At 43.7% G+C, this 21,178-nt stretch overlaps 1 protein-coding gene across 1 annotated transcript in view; it reads left to right on the top strand.

Moving 5' to 3' along the window:
- Positions 1-376: 376 nt before the first annotated feature.
- vcana (versican a) overlaps positions 377-21,178 on the top strand; it is a 41,975-nt gene continuing 21,173 nt past the window's right edge. The window contains exons 1-8 of the mRNA XM_042101566.1: positions 377-529; positions 1,963-2,030; positions 2,876-3,265; positions 3,861-4,035; positions 4,511-4,638; positions 5,607-5,900; positions 9,276-10,796; positions 14,914-15,384. Coding sequence (XP_041957500.1) covers positions 1,970-2,030; positions 2,876-3,265; positions 3,861-4,035; positions 4,511-4,638; positions 5,607-5,900; positions 9,276-10,796; positions 14,914-15,384 — 3,040 coding nt within the window. The 5' untranslated portion in view covers positions 377-529; positions 1,963-1,969. The remainder of the gene's footprint in view (positions 530-1,962; positions 2,031-2,875; positions 3,266-3,860; positions 4,036-4,510; positions 4,639-5,606; positions 5,901-9,275; positions 10,797-14,913; positions 15,385-21,178) is intronic.

Here is a 21,178-nt window from a genome sequence, read left to right as displayed (position 1 = left end):
CCTAGAAAAAATGAATCTCCCCAAATCCTTCAACAACACATCCAAGATAATTATCTATTTGTGCTAGAAAACTTTCGAAGATGTTTTAACATACATTTGTGCTTTTCCCATTTCCAGATATAAAGAGGAGTGGTCTTAAAGATCGAAAGTCGTCTCTAAATGAAGCGCCCCACCTGTGACGCGTGTCCTACCCTATTTCTCTGGCTGGTGTCCACTCACTTTTCGGGTGGACAGCGTGTGCCCCTCCTATGCTGACGAAATCGTGGGTGTATCGTCAATGCCAGATTTCAACTTGGAGTCAGCCTACTCATCTTAGTCTTCTTGTCTGGAGCATCACAAGTAACGCACCGGCGCGGGGACCCATACCGCAGGAGCAGCAGGCACAAGGGACACAGGCGCAGACGGGAACTGAGAACTAACCGGCTGACAGGGAACTCTTACAAATATCACCTCATTCTTTATAGTGGGATGTACTGGATTTAAAGGATCAACTCATATCAATTTATGTGGAATTACAATCATAGTTCAGGTATTGCTTTTGTGTGTTATTATGATCAATTAATTATATTACAATTATTGTTAGTCAACTGTATTAACAGGGTTGATAATATTTGTTTATAAAATTATCAAATCGGCAATTGCTTGTTCATTAATAGCCTATCACATAGCTATGATATATGAACAAATGCTGATGGTAGCCTATTGCGAGTTTAGGTCTATAAGCTCTCCAGTTGATATTTGCATAATGGAACTCCAATAATGTCATGGAAGTCATAGCAAAGTCTGATCCAGGCTATTTCAAAGAAAGTGTAGATTGTTTCGAAATGTGCGTCTGCACAATTGATGGAGATTATGGATGGATGAATTATCGCACTGCACTGCGAGGAGGATACTGGGTAACGTCTGGCATACTTTTTAGTTATTCAGACAGACTGATGGGATTCACAACTTTTCCAATTTAGGCACAGGATGACATTCAGACATCATTGTTTAGTTAATTGTCGTTAAATCTACGTGGTTTAATGTCCTTCAGCCAAACACATTAGTTGTTCACTTTTGACTCAGGAGTGTCGCTTGACATCACGAGACAATGCATATTAATAATGTATAGACTAACTAATACTAAGTAGGCTAAGACACACTTTAAAATGGAAATGAAATACTTGCCAAAGACGTGTTGAATTCTCCGGGCTCTGATGACTCCATAACAACCTTAAAATAGTCTAATCAAGAAGATCTAATAATAATAATAATAAAAAAAGAAATTAGTACGAGGCTACATTGCCTACAAGTGATTATTAGCAGACCTGGTGAATGCGACTCTTAGGCTATTAATGCCTTGAAAGGACCAGGTTTACTCTAAAGGGTTGGAGAGGCTACGGTACTTTGCTTATGGAAATACTGCCTCCACTAAAGGTTATATGAGGTGAATATACTGTGTCCTTAATATCCTACTTGCATCCTCGCTGTTCAGTAGCAGCCTAACCTAGAGTAAATCTGTGATTAAGAATAGGCTAGGCTATTTAGTCACATTGATGTTCACCATGTTCTAAATCAGTCCTAGTTTGAATGAAATGTGCTGGTTTGCATCTGTGTTTGCTTACCTACCGCACTATTTTGACAAGTTTCACCCTGTCGCTTGCGCTGCTGTCCACACCACCTCACCATCCACACATTTGTGACTTGTCCCCACGGGAGGTTACAACAACTGAATATTCGGTTACACCACCCAGGTTCTCGGAGGAAGTGTCGTGTCGGACAAATTGCCTCTAGACCACCAAGGCGATAGCCCACCGCGCTGCCAGAACAACCAGGCCTGTACGTGCGTGGAGATAAGGGTGGGCAGTGGTGGAAGATGTCATGCAGATCCACGGGCGTTCAAGTGGGCCGCACATTTTTGTGATGTAGTTTGTTGCTTTTGTCAAGTGTCTTGTTGTAAACAAGGGTTTGTTTGTTTTCTAGATCAAAGATGTTATTGAATATAAAACATATCCTGTGGTTATTCTGCGTGTGTCACACAACAATTCTCGGTAAGTCCATCTTTATATTCATTATTTTCTGAAACGTTGGTGGATTTAGATATGTGATTTGATCTTTTTGCTGGCTGCCATCCTCATGGATGTAAATCAGAGGGATGTAAAGATTGATGGGGTCTGGGGAGAGGGGTGGCATGAGAGACTTGTGCTGTGTAGTAGGCCTATGTCATTTTTTACACGATCAGAAGGGCTCGTTGGTGAGTGGTGTAATGTGTTGTTATGCTGTCTATAACTATACTATATCAAACCCTTCTCTACTTGTGGTCTTGATGGCTTGATGATGACATTAACTAAGCTAGTCGTGGGAGCTTTCCCAGACCCAACCACAGACCATTCAATTAGGTACGGCTTACTGTCTGGGCAAAACAGATGGTCCCTGCCTAAGTTCAAGAGCTACCTTTGCTGCTCCATATTGCCCCAGGGTCTTTCCCACCTGTCCAAAGCATTCCTCACCCAGTTTGGCTGTCTAGTCGTTCTATCTTGTCTTGCTGTTTCACTCTGGGCAAGGCAATGATTGAACTTAGGATTTTGCTGGGGTTAAAACAGTCACTGACAAGACACTGAGGCCAACACTTTTACACAGGCAATCTGCCAGTTTGAGTGATGCAGTGAATGCAATATTGTCCAGCCACAGAGAGTGACATACTGATAAATTTTGTCACCCAAAATGTGGACAAAGATGAATGAAGACAATGCAATTATACATCACCTATTTTTTATACTAATACACTACCACTTCATGGCAAATAAGTCTACTGGATAGCTGACATGTTGTCTGCTTGTTCACATAGATTTTTTGAAGGGCATTCTGTCATGGTAAATATTTGTCCTGCTTTCAGCCTCAGCAAGTCTCGTGGTTATGAGGCCTGTGAGTGGCTCGCTCTCAGGCCGGGTCTCCCTGCCATGCCACTTCTCCACCGCACCTACCGGTGCGCCCGCCATCACCGACAGCAAAGCCAGCCCTGCCGCCGGCGACAAGGACTACCTGCGCATCAAGTGGACCAAGGTGCAGGGCAACAGCGAGACGGTCGTTCTAGTGGCCCAGAACGGCGTCATCAAGATCGGCCGGGGCTACCGGGGTCGTGTGTCGGTGCAGAGCCACCCCGAGGATGTGGGCGATGCCTCGTTGGTCGTTTCCAAGCTGCGTGCCAGTGATGCCGGAACGTACCGCTGTGAGGTCATGTACGGCATTGAGGACACCCAGGACATGGTCTCTTTGAATGTCGATGGTGAGTTCTGGTTTGATTGTGAATCTCTTTCTGTCTTTCTTATTCATGGATGAGTTTACAAGGCTGCAGTATCACTGGCTGTTTGGGTGGTGTTACTGTAACAGCACTCCAAGGCCCACTGACATTCAAACAAGCATTAAGGAACATACATTTAGTTTTATGTTGTTTCTTGTTAACCTGAAATGGCTGATCAGTTTCAATTCCTGTCTTATAAGTTGAGTTGATGATAAATAGCAAAACTACAAAGTTGTTATGCTGGGATGTGTGTGTGTGTGTGTGTGTGTGTGTGTGTGTGTGTGTGTGTGTGTGTGTGTGTGTGTGTGTGTGTGTGTGTGTGTGTGTGTGGTTAGCCATAAGTTGCATACTTTTTTAGCATTTGCAGCATTTGCTTAGTCCAAACCATAAACCATAAGGGAATATTACATACTGTAGATGGACATGCCTGGACCAGGTAACTACTGGACCAGATAGAGATGATATTTAACTGGTTATCTGGAAGACAATTTTGTGCTCGACATGACAATAAATTATATTCTATTCTATTCTATTCTATTCTATTCTGTTCTATCCTATCTGTTATTTACCTCACCCACAGGTGTTGTGTTCCATTATCGAGCAAAAATGAGCAGGTACACCCTCACTTATGACAAGGCAGTTCAAGCCTGCACGGACATAGGGGCTTCCATCGCCACGCCTGACCAACTGAAATCAGCATTTGAGGATGGGTTTGACCACTGTGATGCTGGTTGGATCGCCGATCAAACAGTAAGGTGAGAACCTAAAACCTACCAGAAACAGTAACTATTCTAAGAGGTTTGCTTATCCCTATTTTACTGTTCTCAAGATTGGATTTGATTCATATGCGGAAACTACGGGCAGCCGTGGCCTACTGGTTAGCACTTCAGACCTGTAACCGGAGGGTTGCCGGCTCGAACCCCGACTAGTAGGCACGGCTGAAGTGCCCTTGAGCAAGGCACCTAACCCCTCACTGCTCCCCAAGCGCCGCTGTTGATGCAGGCAGCTCACTGCGCCGGGATTAGTGTGTGCTTCACCTCACTATGTGTACACTGTGTGCTGTGTGTGTTTCACTAATTTACGGATTGGGATTAATGCAGAGACCAAATTTCCCTCACAGGATCAAAAGAGTATATATACTACTTATACTTATACATACAGTAGTATCATATGGTAGACTTTGAGCTGTCTTTATATATATCTTGATACATTGTGCTGTGTCTTCTCCAGATACCCTATCATCCAACCAAGGGCCGGCTGCTATGGAAATCTCAAATCCAAACCCGGCGTTAGGTCATATGGTTTGAGAAAGCCAACTGAGACCTATGATGTGTACTGCTTTGTGGACAAACTAGATGGTAAGAATAAGAAAGTTCCTCAAACAAATATACATTCATACATATAGTGTTTGAACGTGTATGCAGTTACATAAAAGAAACATAATTACAATTCTGTGGTGTGAGCCTTTGTGGTTTAGACTTAGACAAGGGGCATGCTGACACTATTTCAACATAGGCAGGGATCCTCATTTGACGTTCCAGAGTTTGCGATAGCAAAACCAGAAAATATGTGATAATTGATGTCACTAATACTTCTGGCACAATGAAGTGGAAGCTTGGGAGCATCCAAAGTGTAGACACACATTTTGTTTCCTTTGCATTCATTGCTGAAACAATTATTGCATGATGACATGATTGGTATGTCCCACAGTTCTGGCGTCAAGGCTTTATTTCTCCATGCCTCATTGAGTCCCTGTAACAGAAACTTCTGTCATGCATATTTTGACATAAATACAAGAGACTGGAGATATGAGATATAAGACATCTTCATAATTCAACTGTTAACTGTCTCACATGTGGCACTCTTTCACGTGTCGGACTGACTTGGATGAAATACAATTTTTTTAGAGTGGTTTTGAAAAATCCGCGTCACAGAACTGAATCAATGGGGGAAACCAAAACCTTCAAATGTCACGCCCAAGTCGACACAAAACATATGTTGCTCTTCCTTTTGGCACATAATATGTGATTCAGTAGGAGAGGGAGAGAATAGCATTTGATTAAGTGATTAAGATTTAAAAAGCTTTGAGGGACTATTTCAAATCCATAAAGACTTGTTGAGGCACATATCGAGACAGGATTTCCATGCCGCAATGAAAGCTCACCCTTTAGTCTAGCAAGTAGGGTAATTAAATCATGTTCTCACCCAGCATCTTACAAAGCAAGCATTCATAACAGACGTCTTTTTTTTCAGTAAAAGCTGATGATTCAAGAGCTGACACCCATCCAATTAGCTGACCAGATGCATGCTTGTTTGTGCTATCCAGGTGACGTCTTCTACGCACCCACCACCACCAAAATGACCTTCGAAGAGGCCCAGGAGGAGTGCAAGAAGCGAGACGCTGTCCTGGCCTCTCCAGGGCACCTGCATGCTGCGTGGAGGAGGGGGCTGGACAGGTGTGACTATGGATGGCTGTCCGACGGGAGTGCTCGCCATCCGGTGGCCAGGCCCAGGGTACAGTGCGGCGGCGGCCTGCTTGGTGTCCGCACCATGTACCGCTTCCTCAACCAGACAGGCTTCCCAAAGCCCACTCTGAAGCTTGGAGCGTACTGCTTCAAAGGTAGAGTCACGTGTAAACTTTTGTGTAACTTTGGTGCACTTCTCCCAGACCACAGTGGCTGTGCTCCCAGGCCCCCCTTATAAACATCAACCTCCCTACCCCCTCTCCCGCCCCATTTGTATAACCTCATTGCTCTCTGTAAGCTTCATCCAGACACATCAACATCAAACAACTGAACAGGCCTACCAATACAAACATATCCTTTATATGGTGAGATGACCACTGGCTTCAACAATGCCCTTAGCTTTAATCACTTTGCCACTATGTGTGTGTCCCCTTCTTGTGGAGTCTTTGTTATATTTGGTGCTGATTTTACTGTAAGAGTTCACATGAGTTGAGCTCACATGAGCTGGGCATGGAAACTTTTACACGGGTCTTGTTGCACAGTATTGCTAATTCTCCAGTGATTCCTTGACCTCACTTTCATTTCAGTTCAGTTTGGTTCACACCCATTTCCTTAGCAGCCAAATTGGGCTTGGCAAACAGTAAAACTAAACTCTATTAAACAAAACCGAGTGTTATTTCAACTCTTCTCAACATCAGAGGTTTAAATTCAATTGTGATCAAACTATATTTGAGAGTCTAGCCTGACATTTTTTTGTCAAATGTGACAACACATTTAGCAATGTGTGTTTTTCTTTTTTTTTTAAATAAAATCAGTATCTATAGTCACCAATGACCTCATCATAGTTACAAGACAGGACCCAAATTGTACACCCTGCTACCATGAAAAGAAGGCCTTGTGAGTTCACCAACTACGTACAGTAACATGAGTAAGTCATTGCAAATATTAGCCACTTAATGCGCGTAAGTTAAGATAACTGCAGTAATACGTCGATGTGCAGTGTTACAGGATTGTTCCCGAATGTGTTGGCCCCTCACTTAGTCATGTTTTCGGGGAAGTGCTGAGGTAGCAACCCCTCCAACCCTGTTCCCCTCATCACATCACATCACCTTCAGTTTGCGCTTGTGGTGTCCTCCCTTTCTGTCACTATCACTCAGAGTTAATCAGAGCAGACGCTCAGATAATGGGTGAGCGAGCTTCTACCAGAGCCCTAAAACCAACGAGCTCTGACGACCTCTGACCCGGCCCAACAGCCTATCTTTTCACCCGAAGCTCTTTCAGATAACCTGTCTCTTGCAGGGCCCTAGGCTTCGGCTCAAAACGAGTGACCAGCTAACCACCTCTGTGATAAATCTTGCCCCGAGCGGTCAAACAGACAAACTAGGTGACCCTTCCAGTTTATTTGGTCTATTTTAGGGGTCTGTCAGACCTCTACACTCTGCGTTTCCTTAAGTACCTTTCAAGTAGCCGTGTTTGTGCTGTTGGAGTATTTCCCACTTAATTCTTATCAGTGAGGCAGATAGTGAACAAGCCATTGGCAGAAAGTGAAGGGACAGTGCTTTTGTTTTGAAAGTGGATGATACAAAGCTCTGCTTTGTGCCACAAACAACCACAAAACACATCAGTGCAACAACACATCTTTCTCTCAGACTGGATGAAGGAGGAAAGTTGGGGAGGGGGGCTCTTTTCTGGACAGAGGAAAAAAGTATGTCACACCTTGCATCAGATATAGCTGGGGAGGGAGGGCAACAGAGCCATGTGCATAATACAGAACAGCTGGACCTCTGCTTCACGATGTCGTGCCGCGCCAGACAGAGGAGAGGCTCTTTAAGTTGTCACACACACACACACACACACACACACACACACACACACACACACCAAAGGATGTTTATTTCTCAGCATGTGTGTGCTGTGTGTGTGTGTGTGTGTGTGTGTGTGTGTGTGTGTGTGTGTGTGACTAGTCTCAGTTGGGTGGAGTACAGTGGACTCTCTAAATGGTCTCCCTCCCTCCCATGTGTTTGCATGGGTTTCTCTTTGGGTAACTGTGTGTGCATTGATGTGTTATTTGAATTAGAGCAAGGACAATATCAAGTCCGGAAGGATAGAGGCAATAATTTCCTAAGGGCAATGTATTTTCTACACAATTTTATCTTTAACTTTTGTTTTGAATAAAGTAAAATATATAAATAATATATGTACAGACAAGCCTTGTCATGGCATGACATTTTCTGCACTGATGCACTTTAACCCACTGTAAACTCACAGATAATTTTGTCTAAATATAAAAGAAGGGACTCAACCTTTTTCTTTTCATTTCATTGGACTTACTTTGGTAACTAAACTATTACTCTGACTTACAAGTGAAAGGGCAAAAATAATTGGGAGTGGACGTCACAATGGAGGAACTTCAGCTGACATTTCACAATCAAAACTTGTTAATTCACTCATTGTCAGACCTTAAAAGTGGTGCCCAGAAACCACAATCCAATGATTTGGTTCCAATAGTCAAAACACTAGTGATATTTCATAAGAGCTACATAATAATACCATATATCTCCAAGACAGTTGACTTTTTGTTGTACTAAAAAAGAATTTATAGTTATAAACATCTGTCAACCAAAAATTTAATATCACGAGTCACTAGGGGATTATGTTTACACAATTGACAGATTTAATTTTCTCTGAATAACATATTCCACTTTGATACACTTAAGTTACTTTAGATTAATGAATTCAATGTATCTGACAGTATTATATCTTTAGTATCAGTACTATATCTATCTTACAGTTAATATTATTTGAAGTTCACTAGTTCACATTCTGGAATTTGCATAAAGACATCAAAGCATAATAGAAGAGCATGTTTGGCGAAGTCTCTGGCCAGGGTCTTGCTTCGCGGAATCGTGCCGGAGTCGACTGCGCAAGCAGGAGTTGGGCAGGATTCCACCATACACCCCTTTATTCTTTAACTATGGAAGACGGGAGGCGTAAGGGGAGGTGGTCGGTTGCGAGCAGAGTAACGTCGATGCTGCAACTACGGCAGGTAGACTGCGAATAAGTAACCTGACTGATTGAAGAAAGAGACGTGGCAAATTCCGTTATTAAGCTTATTTTTTAGCCTGGCTAACGTCAGATCTCATCTCATTGAGATGGGGTCTGGGAACTAGACATTCATTTTCTCGTATTTGAAACGTGGTTTACGAATGCCCAGAGACATTTATTGGGCGCTACGAATGTCTATCGAATGCGCCTGTACGTAGCTCGTAACAGCTTCGGTGTGTCGTCATTGTCTTGCTGCTCTCCCTCCGTTATGTGATTGGTTCCTTCGTTGAGGTGAAAACGAAGTCCATAGAATCCAGGCTGCCTAGCAGTGTCAATAAAATTGCGCGCGTAAGGCAGCATGGGAAAACCCAGGCTACTTATTTTTCTGAATCCATGCTAAACACTTTCTAAACTCCTTGGTGAGGTATGTTAATTTGACAAAATAATTGCTAATATAATTAATCTCTGCTTGTCTGACTCTGCAGGTAGAACAGAGATGAACCAAACCACTTTTGTGGATGTAACTGTGATGAGCTCCACTGCTACTCCCACCCTGACTCCAGCCCTCAGCCGAACCACCACAGCTCCTTTTCAGCTGGACCTCAGCACTGCCGAGCCTGTCCCAATGGAAGCTGCTGTCACAGTAGATCCCTTGCATGGAGGTATCTTCACAGAGCCTCCTTCCATGTTCTCCACAAGCATGGCACCGCCCACAGTTGAGGAGGTTACGGACAGTGAATTGGAGCTGTTGGTGACACCAACGGCTGCAAGCAAACCAGATGACACTGAAGATGGCATTGTGACAACTCTGAGGGTCTTTGACATTACAGACTTTTTGGGGCAGGACTTGATTCAGAGGAAAGCGACCCAAGCACCTCGTGGTGACGTGTTCCCAGCACCAAAACCTGTAGAAGGTGTTGCTTCCTCCCCCTCTCCACTAGAACAGGGGGTGGATATCATGACCACCACCCAGCCTCTGACGGAGTCAGATGAGGGGGTGATTAATGTGGGTACCATTCAGCCTGACATCCTCCTCACCGCCTCCCCGACGGAGCCCAAGTTTGCTGAGGGAAAAACGGAGGAGACCATCCTGACAGGCTTCACCGTGGACATGACCTCTGACCTCGAGGGCACCCATCCTGCAGAGGAAGCTGTGACAGCCAGTACGGCAGAAACGGAATCTGCCAGAGACGGACTGGACACCACTGCCACCACCATCCAGGAAGTGACGGACACTGAAGAGGAGATTGTCTCTGCCCCCTCAGGGCAGGCGACCTCTTCGGCAGAAGAGTCCACCGCAGGGGAAAGCGATTTGTCTCCCAGCGTCCAACCAGCTACTGAGACCTCTGTTGATACATCACACAAGTCTGACCAGGACCACAAAAATGGCACAGAGCAAAGTACTGATGCTCCAGAGTCACCTGCATCTACGATTCTGCCAGTTCTGGAAACTTCTGCTACAACTGCCTATCCAGACTATGGGCCTGAAACTCCTGATGTCCTCGTTGAGTCAACGCCGCCTCAACAACCTATTTCTGAGACGTCCGAAGAAGCGACGACCACAACAACAGAGTCGCTGGAGCAAACAGACTCGTTCACAACGGCACCGGTCACTGAGCTGTCCACCTCCACCACATTTGTTTGTGACACAGACACACCCAGTTCAACTGCCTCAGCCACAACTGAACCCATACAGGAAACGTCCGTCCCATCACGTGAAGAGGAAAGCAGCACCACTCCCACAGCTGAGAGAGTTGAGACAGAAATAACAAGTACCGTGGCCACAGAAAAATCCGAAACAACGGCCATGGATGCTGACAGATCCACCAAGGGATCAATTTCAGACATAACAGAATCCTCATCAAAGCTAGTGACTGAGGACAAGGAGGCACCTACAGACCTCCCAACACCCTCCATGTCTTCTGTTGTACTTGAGACAACTGTGCCTGTGAAAGAGGATGAACAGGTCATTGTGGATGACTTTGACACTCTGCTGAACGCCTCTGGTAAGTACTTTGTTCATTTTATTACATTCTATAGTTAATGTATATAGGCAATGGAGCAATAGAGGGATAATTAAGAGATAGGGTGTATTCTGGTAATGTATTTCAGCAAACAAGACATTTAAGGGCTAATTTAGTTGTTTCTAAAGCGGGGATCACATTAGCCAGCGGCAAGTGGCAGTGGCAAGTGTAACGCAACGCTCAGACCATAATAAATTCTATCTCGTTCCTGTGGTAACACAAATGGTTTGCCTTAACTGACAATTGAATATGCTCGCGTTGCGCTCTGAAAGTTGAACCAAGTTCAATGCTCAGCTTGCTTAACGCCAGCGTTGCCACCGTTCCGCTGCTGAACCATAGAGAACAATAGGAAACCTGCCGCTTGCCGCTGGCTAATGTGATCCCCACCTAACAGTTGCAGAGTCTACAGTATATGTGTTCATCCAGCTGTTCTCTATATGGCCAGAGTGATCATTGTACACTCTGTAGGTTTCTGCTGTCCAGGGTGCTGAAGGAGCAGAGTGTCTGCCAGACGTAACGTATAGACTGGGTTGGAAACAGTTGCATACAGTACTAGGCATAAGAGCAATTTCCTTTATGTATCAGCTGCTTTTTCCCAGGCTGTAAATGATTATTACTATGCATAGACATTACAGGAATGCACTTCTTAAGCAATACTCAAATATCCCATGCTTTTTTTAAATATATTTTTTTATACTTTTGTGGTTTTCTAGTCAGTCACAGCAATTTGATGCTGTGGTTTTGTACCATGGACAGTTACAAGGGGAAGAGCTTGACTGTGTCTGAGTAAGGAATTTAGGAGTCAAGGACTTAGTGTTTGTTTTGAGCTGTAGGCAAGGAGTTTCTGAAGTGTTCGCCCGCTCACTGAGCTGTCGTTGGTCCAAAGGTTGAGATTACCCATGCTACTGCTCAGGCTTGGCGTTTGGGACAAAGCCTGTTACATTCCCACCCAGCTGGATCTCACTGTCCAAGCTCCAAACAGACGTCTCCGATACAAGAGATGTTTTGACTGACCAACTTAGGTTTGGAGTCTCTTCTAGGCTGTTGAGGACTAAGACACTGTGAATAGATGCATCTGCTGCAGATTCACCCTCTGTGAACTGTTCAAGGGGTTTAAAGTATGTTTGAGTATCGTTAAATTCTCATTTGTTCAGTTTATCTGTCAGACACATGCTTGATAAATCATATAACTATGACCCGAGCCCATATATCTGTGTGGTAATCTGATCCAAAGAATTTTGTTTTGTACTTTTGGCTTTCCTTTTCTAGGGTATTCTTTTAAAACCACATCCACAGAATAGGCAGGCCAGTGGCCAGATTACCACATCACTACATACTTCAGGTCTTTTTATTCAGGATTAGCAAGGGTCAAAAAATGAAACAAATCTGAAAGCAATTGCGCTGTGAATTACAGGGTCAAAGGGATGAAGGAACACAGAGTGATGTCCATGCTTCACCTGTTGAGATGATACTGATGAGACAAGATTGAACCTGTAATCCACACTGACAGTGGCATTACATGCTCGTTTCATAGTTATACGTTTTTAATATGGGGAAAACAACTGGGAGCAACTGAAGCTCTGAATAGTCCAAAGAAGGGGGTGAATGGGGTGGTTTTCTATGGATGATCCAACATGTTCCAATGGCTTTCTCAGTGTGGCTGACAATTGTGATCCTGATGGCTTTTCATGCTGCGGGCTTGCTATGAGTCAGACTGGGGTGTGTTGGTGGAATTAAATTGAGATCACTCTCCATGATCGATGTAATTAATTAAGTCAGCTGAGTAATGTCTACATGCTACATACATTTTGTTTGTATTTTTTTCTCATTAGAAAAGGCCACACCTTGATAATTACATGACCTGGCATAGGATGTTTTTTGTATGTCACACAGTTGATTTGGAGTCCACTTTAGCTTGATAGGTAAGGCTCTATAAGCTCAGTTAACACACACTCTTTCCCTGGATGTCCATGGTTTTCTTTTTTTGTTTAGTTTTTTACTTTTACTCTGAGGTGTCTGGGAGTCTGGTTGAGAGCAGAGCTGGCAGTGCTACCTGAACAAACACAGATGCCCATTGGCACACTGGTTACTGGACGCCTCTTTGAGGGTGACGACATCAGCAATGTAAAGTCTCCCCACTCTGTAGAGACAGCTGAGTAGCCAGGGGCTCTCAGGTTGCCAGGGCAGACTGACTCTGTTTTTTTTTAGTGGTGCAGCTTTTAGTTGATGTGACATGGCTAAGTCACTGGCAGCTAAGATGAGAGTGAAAGAAAATTCACTGGATAATGTTGTCTTGTCATCTTATGTTCATGTTGGCATTAAGTGATAGGTTTGCATAATTAAAATTTATTAATGTTTGATTATTTTGTTGTTAAATTATGTTATGTTTCATTATTAAACAATGGAATGTTTATTGTCTTTGTATTTCTATATCACTCTATAAGCCCATCATGATTTTCTTCCTTTGCAATACACCAGTGAAGAGCATAAGACAAGAAAGTGTAGCAATTAGTGTGTTGTGTCTGGAGCTTAGATGTGAGCTGCTGCTGAGTGGCTGAGGTAATGAGTTAGGCATAAAAGTGTGTTTGTGCCCTTTCAACAGCTAATTGGTCAAGTCTGTCTCTACAACCTGCAGCGGCCTGCAGTGTTTTTTTATTACAAGTCATGTGGGATATTATTACTGGATGCATGGGAAATGGGTATTGTGCATCAGGAGGGGAAGGCGAAGTGGCAGATTTGGGGGAGGAGGGGGAGGGTATTCTGTAAGTTGGAGGACTGTTGTCTTCTTCCCATGGTTTAGAGGTGTGTAACAGGTGTTCATATCTGCATAGCTCTTTCCATGCAGGTGTTGCTGCTTCTGTCAGCTACTAATCTGGAGGAGAAACAGCTTTTTGGGAAAGACTGGTTCTGTACCAGATTTTTTTTTTTTAAATTCTGTTTATTGGTTTGGGCTGGCTTGACTGAGACCACACACTTCTTATTATTGTAGCATCCACATCGATTTTGCAGCATAGGCTTACACTAGCTGCTTGGATTTGTAATTCTACTTCCCGAAGTCAAATAGTGAGCCACAGTGTACTTTTGTACATTCTGTAGTGCATCAGAGGAATTTATGTACTTGTGTCGGACAGTTGACCAGTGGGGTGAGTGTTACTGTTGTCAGATCACCTCTGGATGGGTCTCTCTTAGTAGACAAGGAGATGTGTCAGATATGTTTTTTTCTCTGCCTGAGGTGGAGGGAATACCTCTTCACAATATGCACTAATTAGATGACATAATTGCTTCACTTGCAATCATTTCATAAATTCTGTTTTTGGCTGACAGTACTAGATACATTTTCTAACAAATGGCCTCATTCCTACACACACACTTGTCACAGACTCAGCTGTAAAGAAACGACTGTGAGTCACTACGTAATCTGTCCCTGTTGTGAAGGTAATGGGGCAATAAACTCAATAGAGGGCAATGGAGGCTCTGGATGACTAAGCTCTGCGGGCTTTTGCACGTAATCCTGCCTTTGTACCTTTGAACACCAGCTTCACTGTGTGTAGGATCCTCATCCCATCTGGTTTCCTGACAGCTGAAGCTACAGTGGACTAGTTCTAAAAGAACTGTATTGAAGAGCTAGGGAAAGGCTTGGGGAATCATTTAATAGGATGTCATAAGTGAGGATTTGCAGTAATTTGGTGGTGTGATCATACCCCAATCGTTTCATCGGAGTAGACAGCACCAAAGTTAAACAAATATTCCACACCTATTTATTAAAGTATTCTAATTAAGCAATTATTATGTGTATCTGTTGTAATTTCTAATTTAGTGATTTACATCTTGCATTTAGTGTGATTGTGTATTCATGAATGTCATGTTTTCCTCTGCTGTGCTATGCTTTGGTAGCTCTGGTGACCTCCATACTTGTTTTAAAATTAGGTCTCTGTGATGGCTGTGTGTCAGCATTGTATACATCTCCAGTTATATCCATTAGCTCATGCTAATATCTTTTTTTATTGAAGCATTGCTTTGCAAGTGTTGCTGGGCTGTTCATAGCAAAATGCATTTAGGCAACTTTGTCCTCTTATCTGTTTTTTTTTCCCCCTCACAGTTATCATGGGGGAGTCTCAGTCTCAAGGAACACAGTTTCCGATTGTACCCTCCTCTGAGGACCATGAGGCAGTAGGCAGTGGACATTTGGATGTGTCCTCCCCTGCCGCTACCCCCACTCTGACTATAACTTTCAGCCCTGATGTTAAAGGGGGCAGAGGGGACCAGTGGATCAGGCCGTACCCAGAGGATGTCAGTGTGCCCTCACCATTTGATTACACACTCATAGACAATGACCCTGATTATTATGAGACTGGTGTCCCCTTAGTAGAATACACTCCTCCTTCTCCACCTCTCATTCTGGCGGAAAACGAAACACTCATAGATGAAGGAACCACAGAGACTGTTACAAAGGCCATCAGTCCATCTGCTTCAGTGACACCACTGAGAAGACCCACCTCCTCGGTGACAGAGAAACCAACTCCACCAACTCCAATTCCTTACATAGACACAAGTACAGACGATGGTTCAGGTATTTCTCAAGAAAGTGTCACCACTAGTCAAGATCGACAGCCAACTCAAACAGAGGAGTCCTTTTCCCCAATGACAGAATCATTTCCCACAGTAGATAGTTCAGAGAGCTTAAAGGGAAGCACGGTTTCTCCAAGTACTGACATCTCAGCATCTCTTGCAGGAACAGTCAGCATGCTTTCACAGTCAACTACATATACACAGTCAGTAGAATCAGTCAGCATGGAGAAGACATCCATCACTCCCACAGAAGAGACAAGGCTATCTTCGGACATTACCAACACAACTGTGTCATTTTATATAACCACAGGTGAATCTGAAGAGGAAGTAGCTACTGTAACTGTATCACATATCCCAACAACTACACAAGAACAGATGACAAAAACAGATGAGATGTCTACCATTGTTGATGCCTCAGAGAGATTATCCACCTTCACAGTAGAAATTGTTTCAGAATCTCAGACAAGGGAAAATATGACACAAGAATATCTAACTACATCAGTCTCATTTGTGTCTACTGAAGAACAGACATCCACCTTCGAGTCACAGTCAGTTTTGCCAAGTACAGAAAAACCTGGTTTTGAAGGAATTGACAAGGAAACTGTGACATCAATTGAGATAACATCAATGGTAACTCAAGGTCCAACAGAGCGGATAGATAGAGAGGAACCATCCACCGTTGAAACTGTATCGATTCCCACATCTACCCCTAAGGTAACATTAGAACAACAATTGACAGACATAATGCTGCCACCATCCTCAGAACAGACTACATCCACTCTTTCCACTTCATCAACTGACTCAGAATCCCGGTCTGTTGAGCTAAGTACAGAAAAACCTGCCACACCCTTCTCAATCCCTCCAGAGGATAGCTCAAGTGATTTTACCATTTTTCCCACAACTTCCAAATCAGAGGCACACATTACCACAATACATCCTCAAGACGAAGGTACAGTTTCGGCAGAGACTGACAAAATGTCACCTGAAAGTAGGGGGACCGTGTCCATGACTGGAAAAGTTTCATCATCAACTTCAGTCACTCCAGGGGCCACAGAGCACACTGATAGAGAGGAGGTGACACATGATACATCTACAGCAGAAACAGGAGCAGTTACCTCATCTTACAAAGATACTTCTGAAGAGTGGACCGCCATAGGATCTGCATTTCCACCTGTTTCAGTGCCAACTACACCTGAGCTACTTATTGCATCCACATTACCAGGTGTGGATGGTTCAGGCCAGATTACCACTGATATGTTCACCACAACAGCTCATACACCTCACTACAGCACAGTCACTGAAGATGAGGTGTCAACAGTATCACACACCTCAGTGACAACAAAAGGACAAAAAGAACTGTCTTCTGTACCAGAGGGGTCTTCAGCTATCTCTATTATTGATACCTCAGACAAATTATTACCCTCAACAGTGGAAACCATAGAAGAAGTCAAGACCCCAGAAATTATCACCCATGCACCCTACGCTATATCCGTAACATCAGTTATTGAGGACTTGTCAAGCTCAGAGTTAATATCAGTTATGCCAAGTACATACATACCTGGTCCTTTTACCACTGCTCTTCCAGAGGTAGAAAGCTCTGGTGATGTTACCACAGTAATATCACCAACAGATATCTCCACAGCAAGACCTTTGTTTTCTTCAACAACACCAGAGTTGCACATTACCATGGGGCACTCTGCACCTGAAGAAACAGCTCCATCAATCACAGAGGGGTCATCTACTTGGGAGACTACCAACATTCCCTACACAGGCATGAGGGAAACAGCCACAGTTTTCACCCCTAGAGCTGAAGAAGGACTTCTGATCAGTTCAGCTTCATCTGAGGTCTATACAGAGCAGCCAGAGAAAACCCCATCTGTTCTTTCAACAGATCAAAGTTCAGGTGATTTCCCCACTGAGATATTCACTCTAAAGACCATCACTACAACTGCTCCAATTTACACCACATCAAGACTTGACTTGAGTATTATGACAACACATCAACTTGAGAAAAGTACACTACCAACAGAGATAGAAAGTGTGGCAGAAAAGTCCTCCACAGGAGAAACAGCATCCATGTCTACTTCAACATCCAAAGACATCTCAGAGGACCAGTCCACCCAGACACCCAGCACAGAGTCAGCAGTTATGCCACCAGCTTCAGCACAGCCAACAGCGGAGATATTTACATCATCCTCCCACCCAGACATAGAGGGTCAGGAAACTCATGATATGCTCTCCTTAACAACTTCTACACCTCAATATAGTACAGCTCTACAGGAGGAAATATCGTCAATATCACAAATTCAAACAATCACAATGGCATATACAAAAGCCACATCAGAAAACCCATCAAGTGGTCCCATTATTCTAGTCGAGGAAAGCTCAGATGATTTTACTTCTGAGACTGCAACCGCAAAGCCCATTGCCATAACAGATTCAACTTCAGCAGACACAGAAAGTATAACAATGGATGCATCCACAGGAAAAACAACATCCATTCCCACATCCACAAACACAGACACAGACACCGCAGTAATGCAAACTACAGATAAACCAGAAGGAACATCAAAGACACCATCAACCTCCGAGGAACAATCCACAGACACACCCACTGCAAGGTCAACAGTAATGGCATCAGCCTCTGTGGAGAGTGGTGTGACAGATATGTTCACAGATGAGGATGTTTCTGGTCAGCAGACCCTCAACATGTTCACAACTAGGGGTCCTTCAGCTAGCTACAGCACGGCCACACATGAACACACATCAACAGTACCATATGTTCCATCAACCACACAAGAAGAAAAACCTCATACCTTGACTTCAGAAACACCATCAACTGTTCCTATAACTGATTCCTCAGAGAGTATCTCCACATCAACAGAGGATGGATTTACTGGAATCGAGATCTCTACTGTTGAATCTCTTCCCCCGTCAGCTGGATCAGTGCCTCATGTAGAGACAACAAGCTCTGAGTTTCTGTCAGTAGCCACAAGTACACACAAACCATCATCCTCCATTTTACCGACTGATGAAGGTTCAGGAGATTTTACTACCCAGTCATCAAGTACAGAGCACATGGCCACCTCTGCTCCTTCCCTTTCCTCAACAGAGAATTTAACACCAGGGCCATCTTCTTCAGTGGAAACTACATCTGAGACATTTATTGCATCTACCCAAAAAGATGAGCAGGGTTCCAGTCAGCAGACCCCTGATATATTCTCCACAACAACTCATACACCTCTGCATGGAACATCATCATCTCATCTTTCAACAGAAGAAGGTTCAGCTGTTTTTACTCCTGAATTATCGATAACCATTACCACAACTGCTCCAGCTTATGCTACATCCAGCGCTCATTTGCATATCAGCACATCACATCCTCTTGTGGATAGTACAGTTATGAAAGGGACAGAAAGTATGAAAGCAGAGACCTCCACTGTACAAACAACATCATCCCCCACTTCAGCGTACAAAGACGAAGAAGGTTCAAGTCAGCAGACTCCTAATATGTTCACCACAACAACTCATACACCTCACCATAGCACATGGACAGAGGTATCATCAGAGAAGCCAGTTATTATTGATGCTTCAGAGAAATTATTCACTTCCTCAGAAGAAACACCATCTGAGCCACAAACATCCGAACTTGTCACCAGTGGATCTCTTGTCGTTTCAGTAACAGATGTGTCTTATGAGGAAACAACAAGCTCAGAATTATTGCCAGTTTACCCCAGTACAGAGACACCTGTTATATCATCAGCTGTTCTTCCATCAGAAGAAAGTTCTGGTGATTTCACCTCTGAAGTTTCCACAGCAAAACCAATCACGACAACTGTTCCCATTTACACTACAACTAAAGCTGACTTGCAGCCCACCACAGCTAACTACAGCACGGCCACACATGAACACACATCAACAGTACCATTTGTTCCATCAACCACACAAGAAGAAAAACCTCATACCTTGACTTCAGAAACACCATCAACTGTTCCTATAACTGATTCCTCAGAGAGTATCTCCACATCAACAGAGGATGGATTTACTGGAATCGAGATCTCTACTGTTGAATCTCTTCCCCCGTCAGCTGGATCAGTGCCTCATGTAGAGACAACAAGCTCTGAGTTTCTGTCAGTAGCCACAAGTACACACAAACCATCATCCTCCATTTTACCGACTGATGAAGGTTCAGGAGATTTTACTACCCAGTCATCAAGTACAGAGCACATGGCCACCTCTGCTCCTTCCCTTTCCTCAACAGAGAATTTAACACCAGGGCCATCTTCTTCAGTGGAAACTACATCTGAGACATTTATTGCATCTACCCAAACAGATGAGCAGGGTTCCAGTCAGCAGACCACTGATATGTTCTCCACAACAACTCATACACCTCTGCATGGAACATCATCATCTCATCTTTCAACAGAAGAAGGTTCAGCTGTTTTTACTCCTGAATTATCGATAACCATTACCACAACTGCTCCAGCTTATGCTACATCCAGCGCTCATTTGCATATCAGCACATCACATCCTCTTGTGGATAGTACAGTTATGAAAGGGACAGAAAGTATGAAAGCAGAGACCTCCACTGTACAAACAACATCATCCCCCACTTCAGCGTACAAAGACGAAGAAGGTTCAAGTCAGCAGACTCCTAATATGTTCACCACAACAACTCATACACCTCACCATAGCACATGGACAGAGGTATCATCAGAGAAGCCAGTTATTATTGATGCTTCAGAGAAATTATTCACTTCCTCAGAAGAAACACCATCTGAGCCACAAACATCCGAACTTGTCACCAGTGGATCTCTTGTCGTTTCAGTAACAGATGTGTCTTATGAGGAAACAACAAGCTCAGAATTATTGCCAGTTTACCCCAGTACAGAGACACCTGTTATATCATCAGCTGTTCTTCCATCAGAAGAAAGTTCTGGTGATTTCACCTCTGAAGTTTCCACAGCAAAACCAATCACGACAACTGTTCCCATTTACACTACAACTAAAGCTGACTTGCAGCCCACCACAGCTAACTACAGCACGGCCACACATGAACACACATCAACAGTACCATTTGTTCCATCAACCACACAAGAAGAAAAACCTCATACCTTGACTTCAGAAACACCATCAACTGTTCCTATAACTGATTCCTCAGAGAGTATCTCCACATCAACAGAGGATGGATTTACTGGAATCGAGATCTCTACTGTTGAATCTCTTCCCCCGTCAGCTGGATCAGTGCCTCATGTAGAGACAACAAGCTCTGAGTTTCTGTCAGTAGCCACAAGTACACACAAACCATCATCCTCCATTTTACCGACTGATGAAGGTTCAGGAGATTTTACTACCCAGTCATCAAGTACAGAGCACATGGCCACCTCTGCTCCTTCCCTTTCCTCAACAGAGAATTTAACACCAGGGCCATCTTCTTCAGTGGAAACTACATCTGAGACATTTATTGCATCTACCCAAACAGATGAGGAGGGTTCCAGTCAGCAGACCACTGATATGTTCTCCACAACAACTCATACACCTCTGCATGGAACATCATCATCTCATCTTTCAACAGAAGAAGGTTCAGCTGTTTTTACTCCTGAATTATCGATAACCATTACCACAACTGCTCCAGCTTATGCTACATCCAGCGCTCATTTGCATATCAGCACATCACATCCTCTTGTGGATAGTACAGTTATGAAAGGGACAGAAAGTATGAAAGCAGAGACCTCCACTGTACAAACAACATCATCCCCCACTTCAGCGTACAAAGACGAAGAAGGTTCAAGTCA

The sequence above is a fragment of the Alosa sapidissima genome, chromosome 8 (assembly GCF_018492685.1).
Source record: "Alosa sapidissima isolate fAloSap1 chromosome 8, fAloSap1.pri, whole genome shotgun sequence".
Taxonomy (NCBI): Eukaryota; Metazoa; Chordata; class Actinopteri; order Clupeiformes; family Clupeidae; genus Alosa; species Alosa sapidissima.
This window is presented reverse-complemented; position numbering and strand designations above follow the sequence as displayed.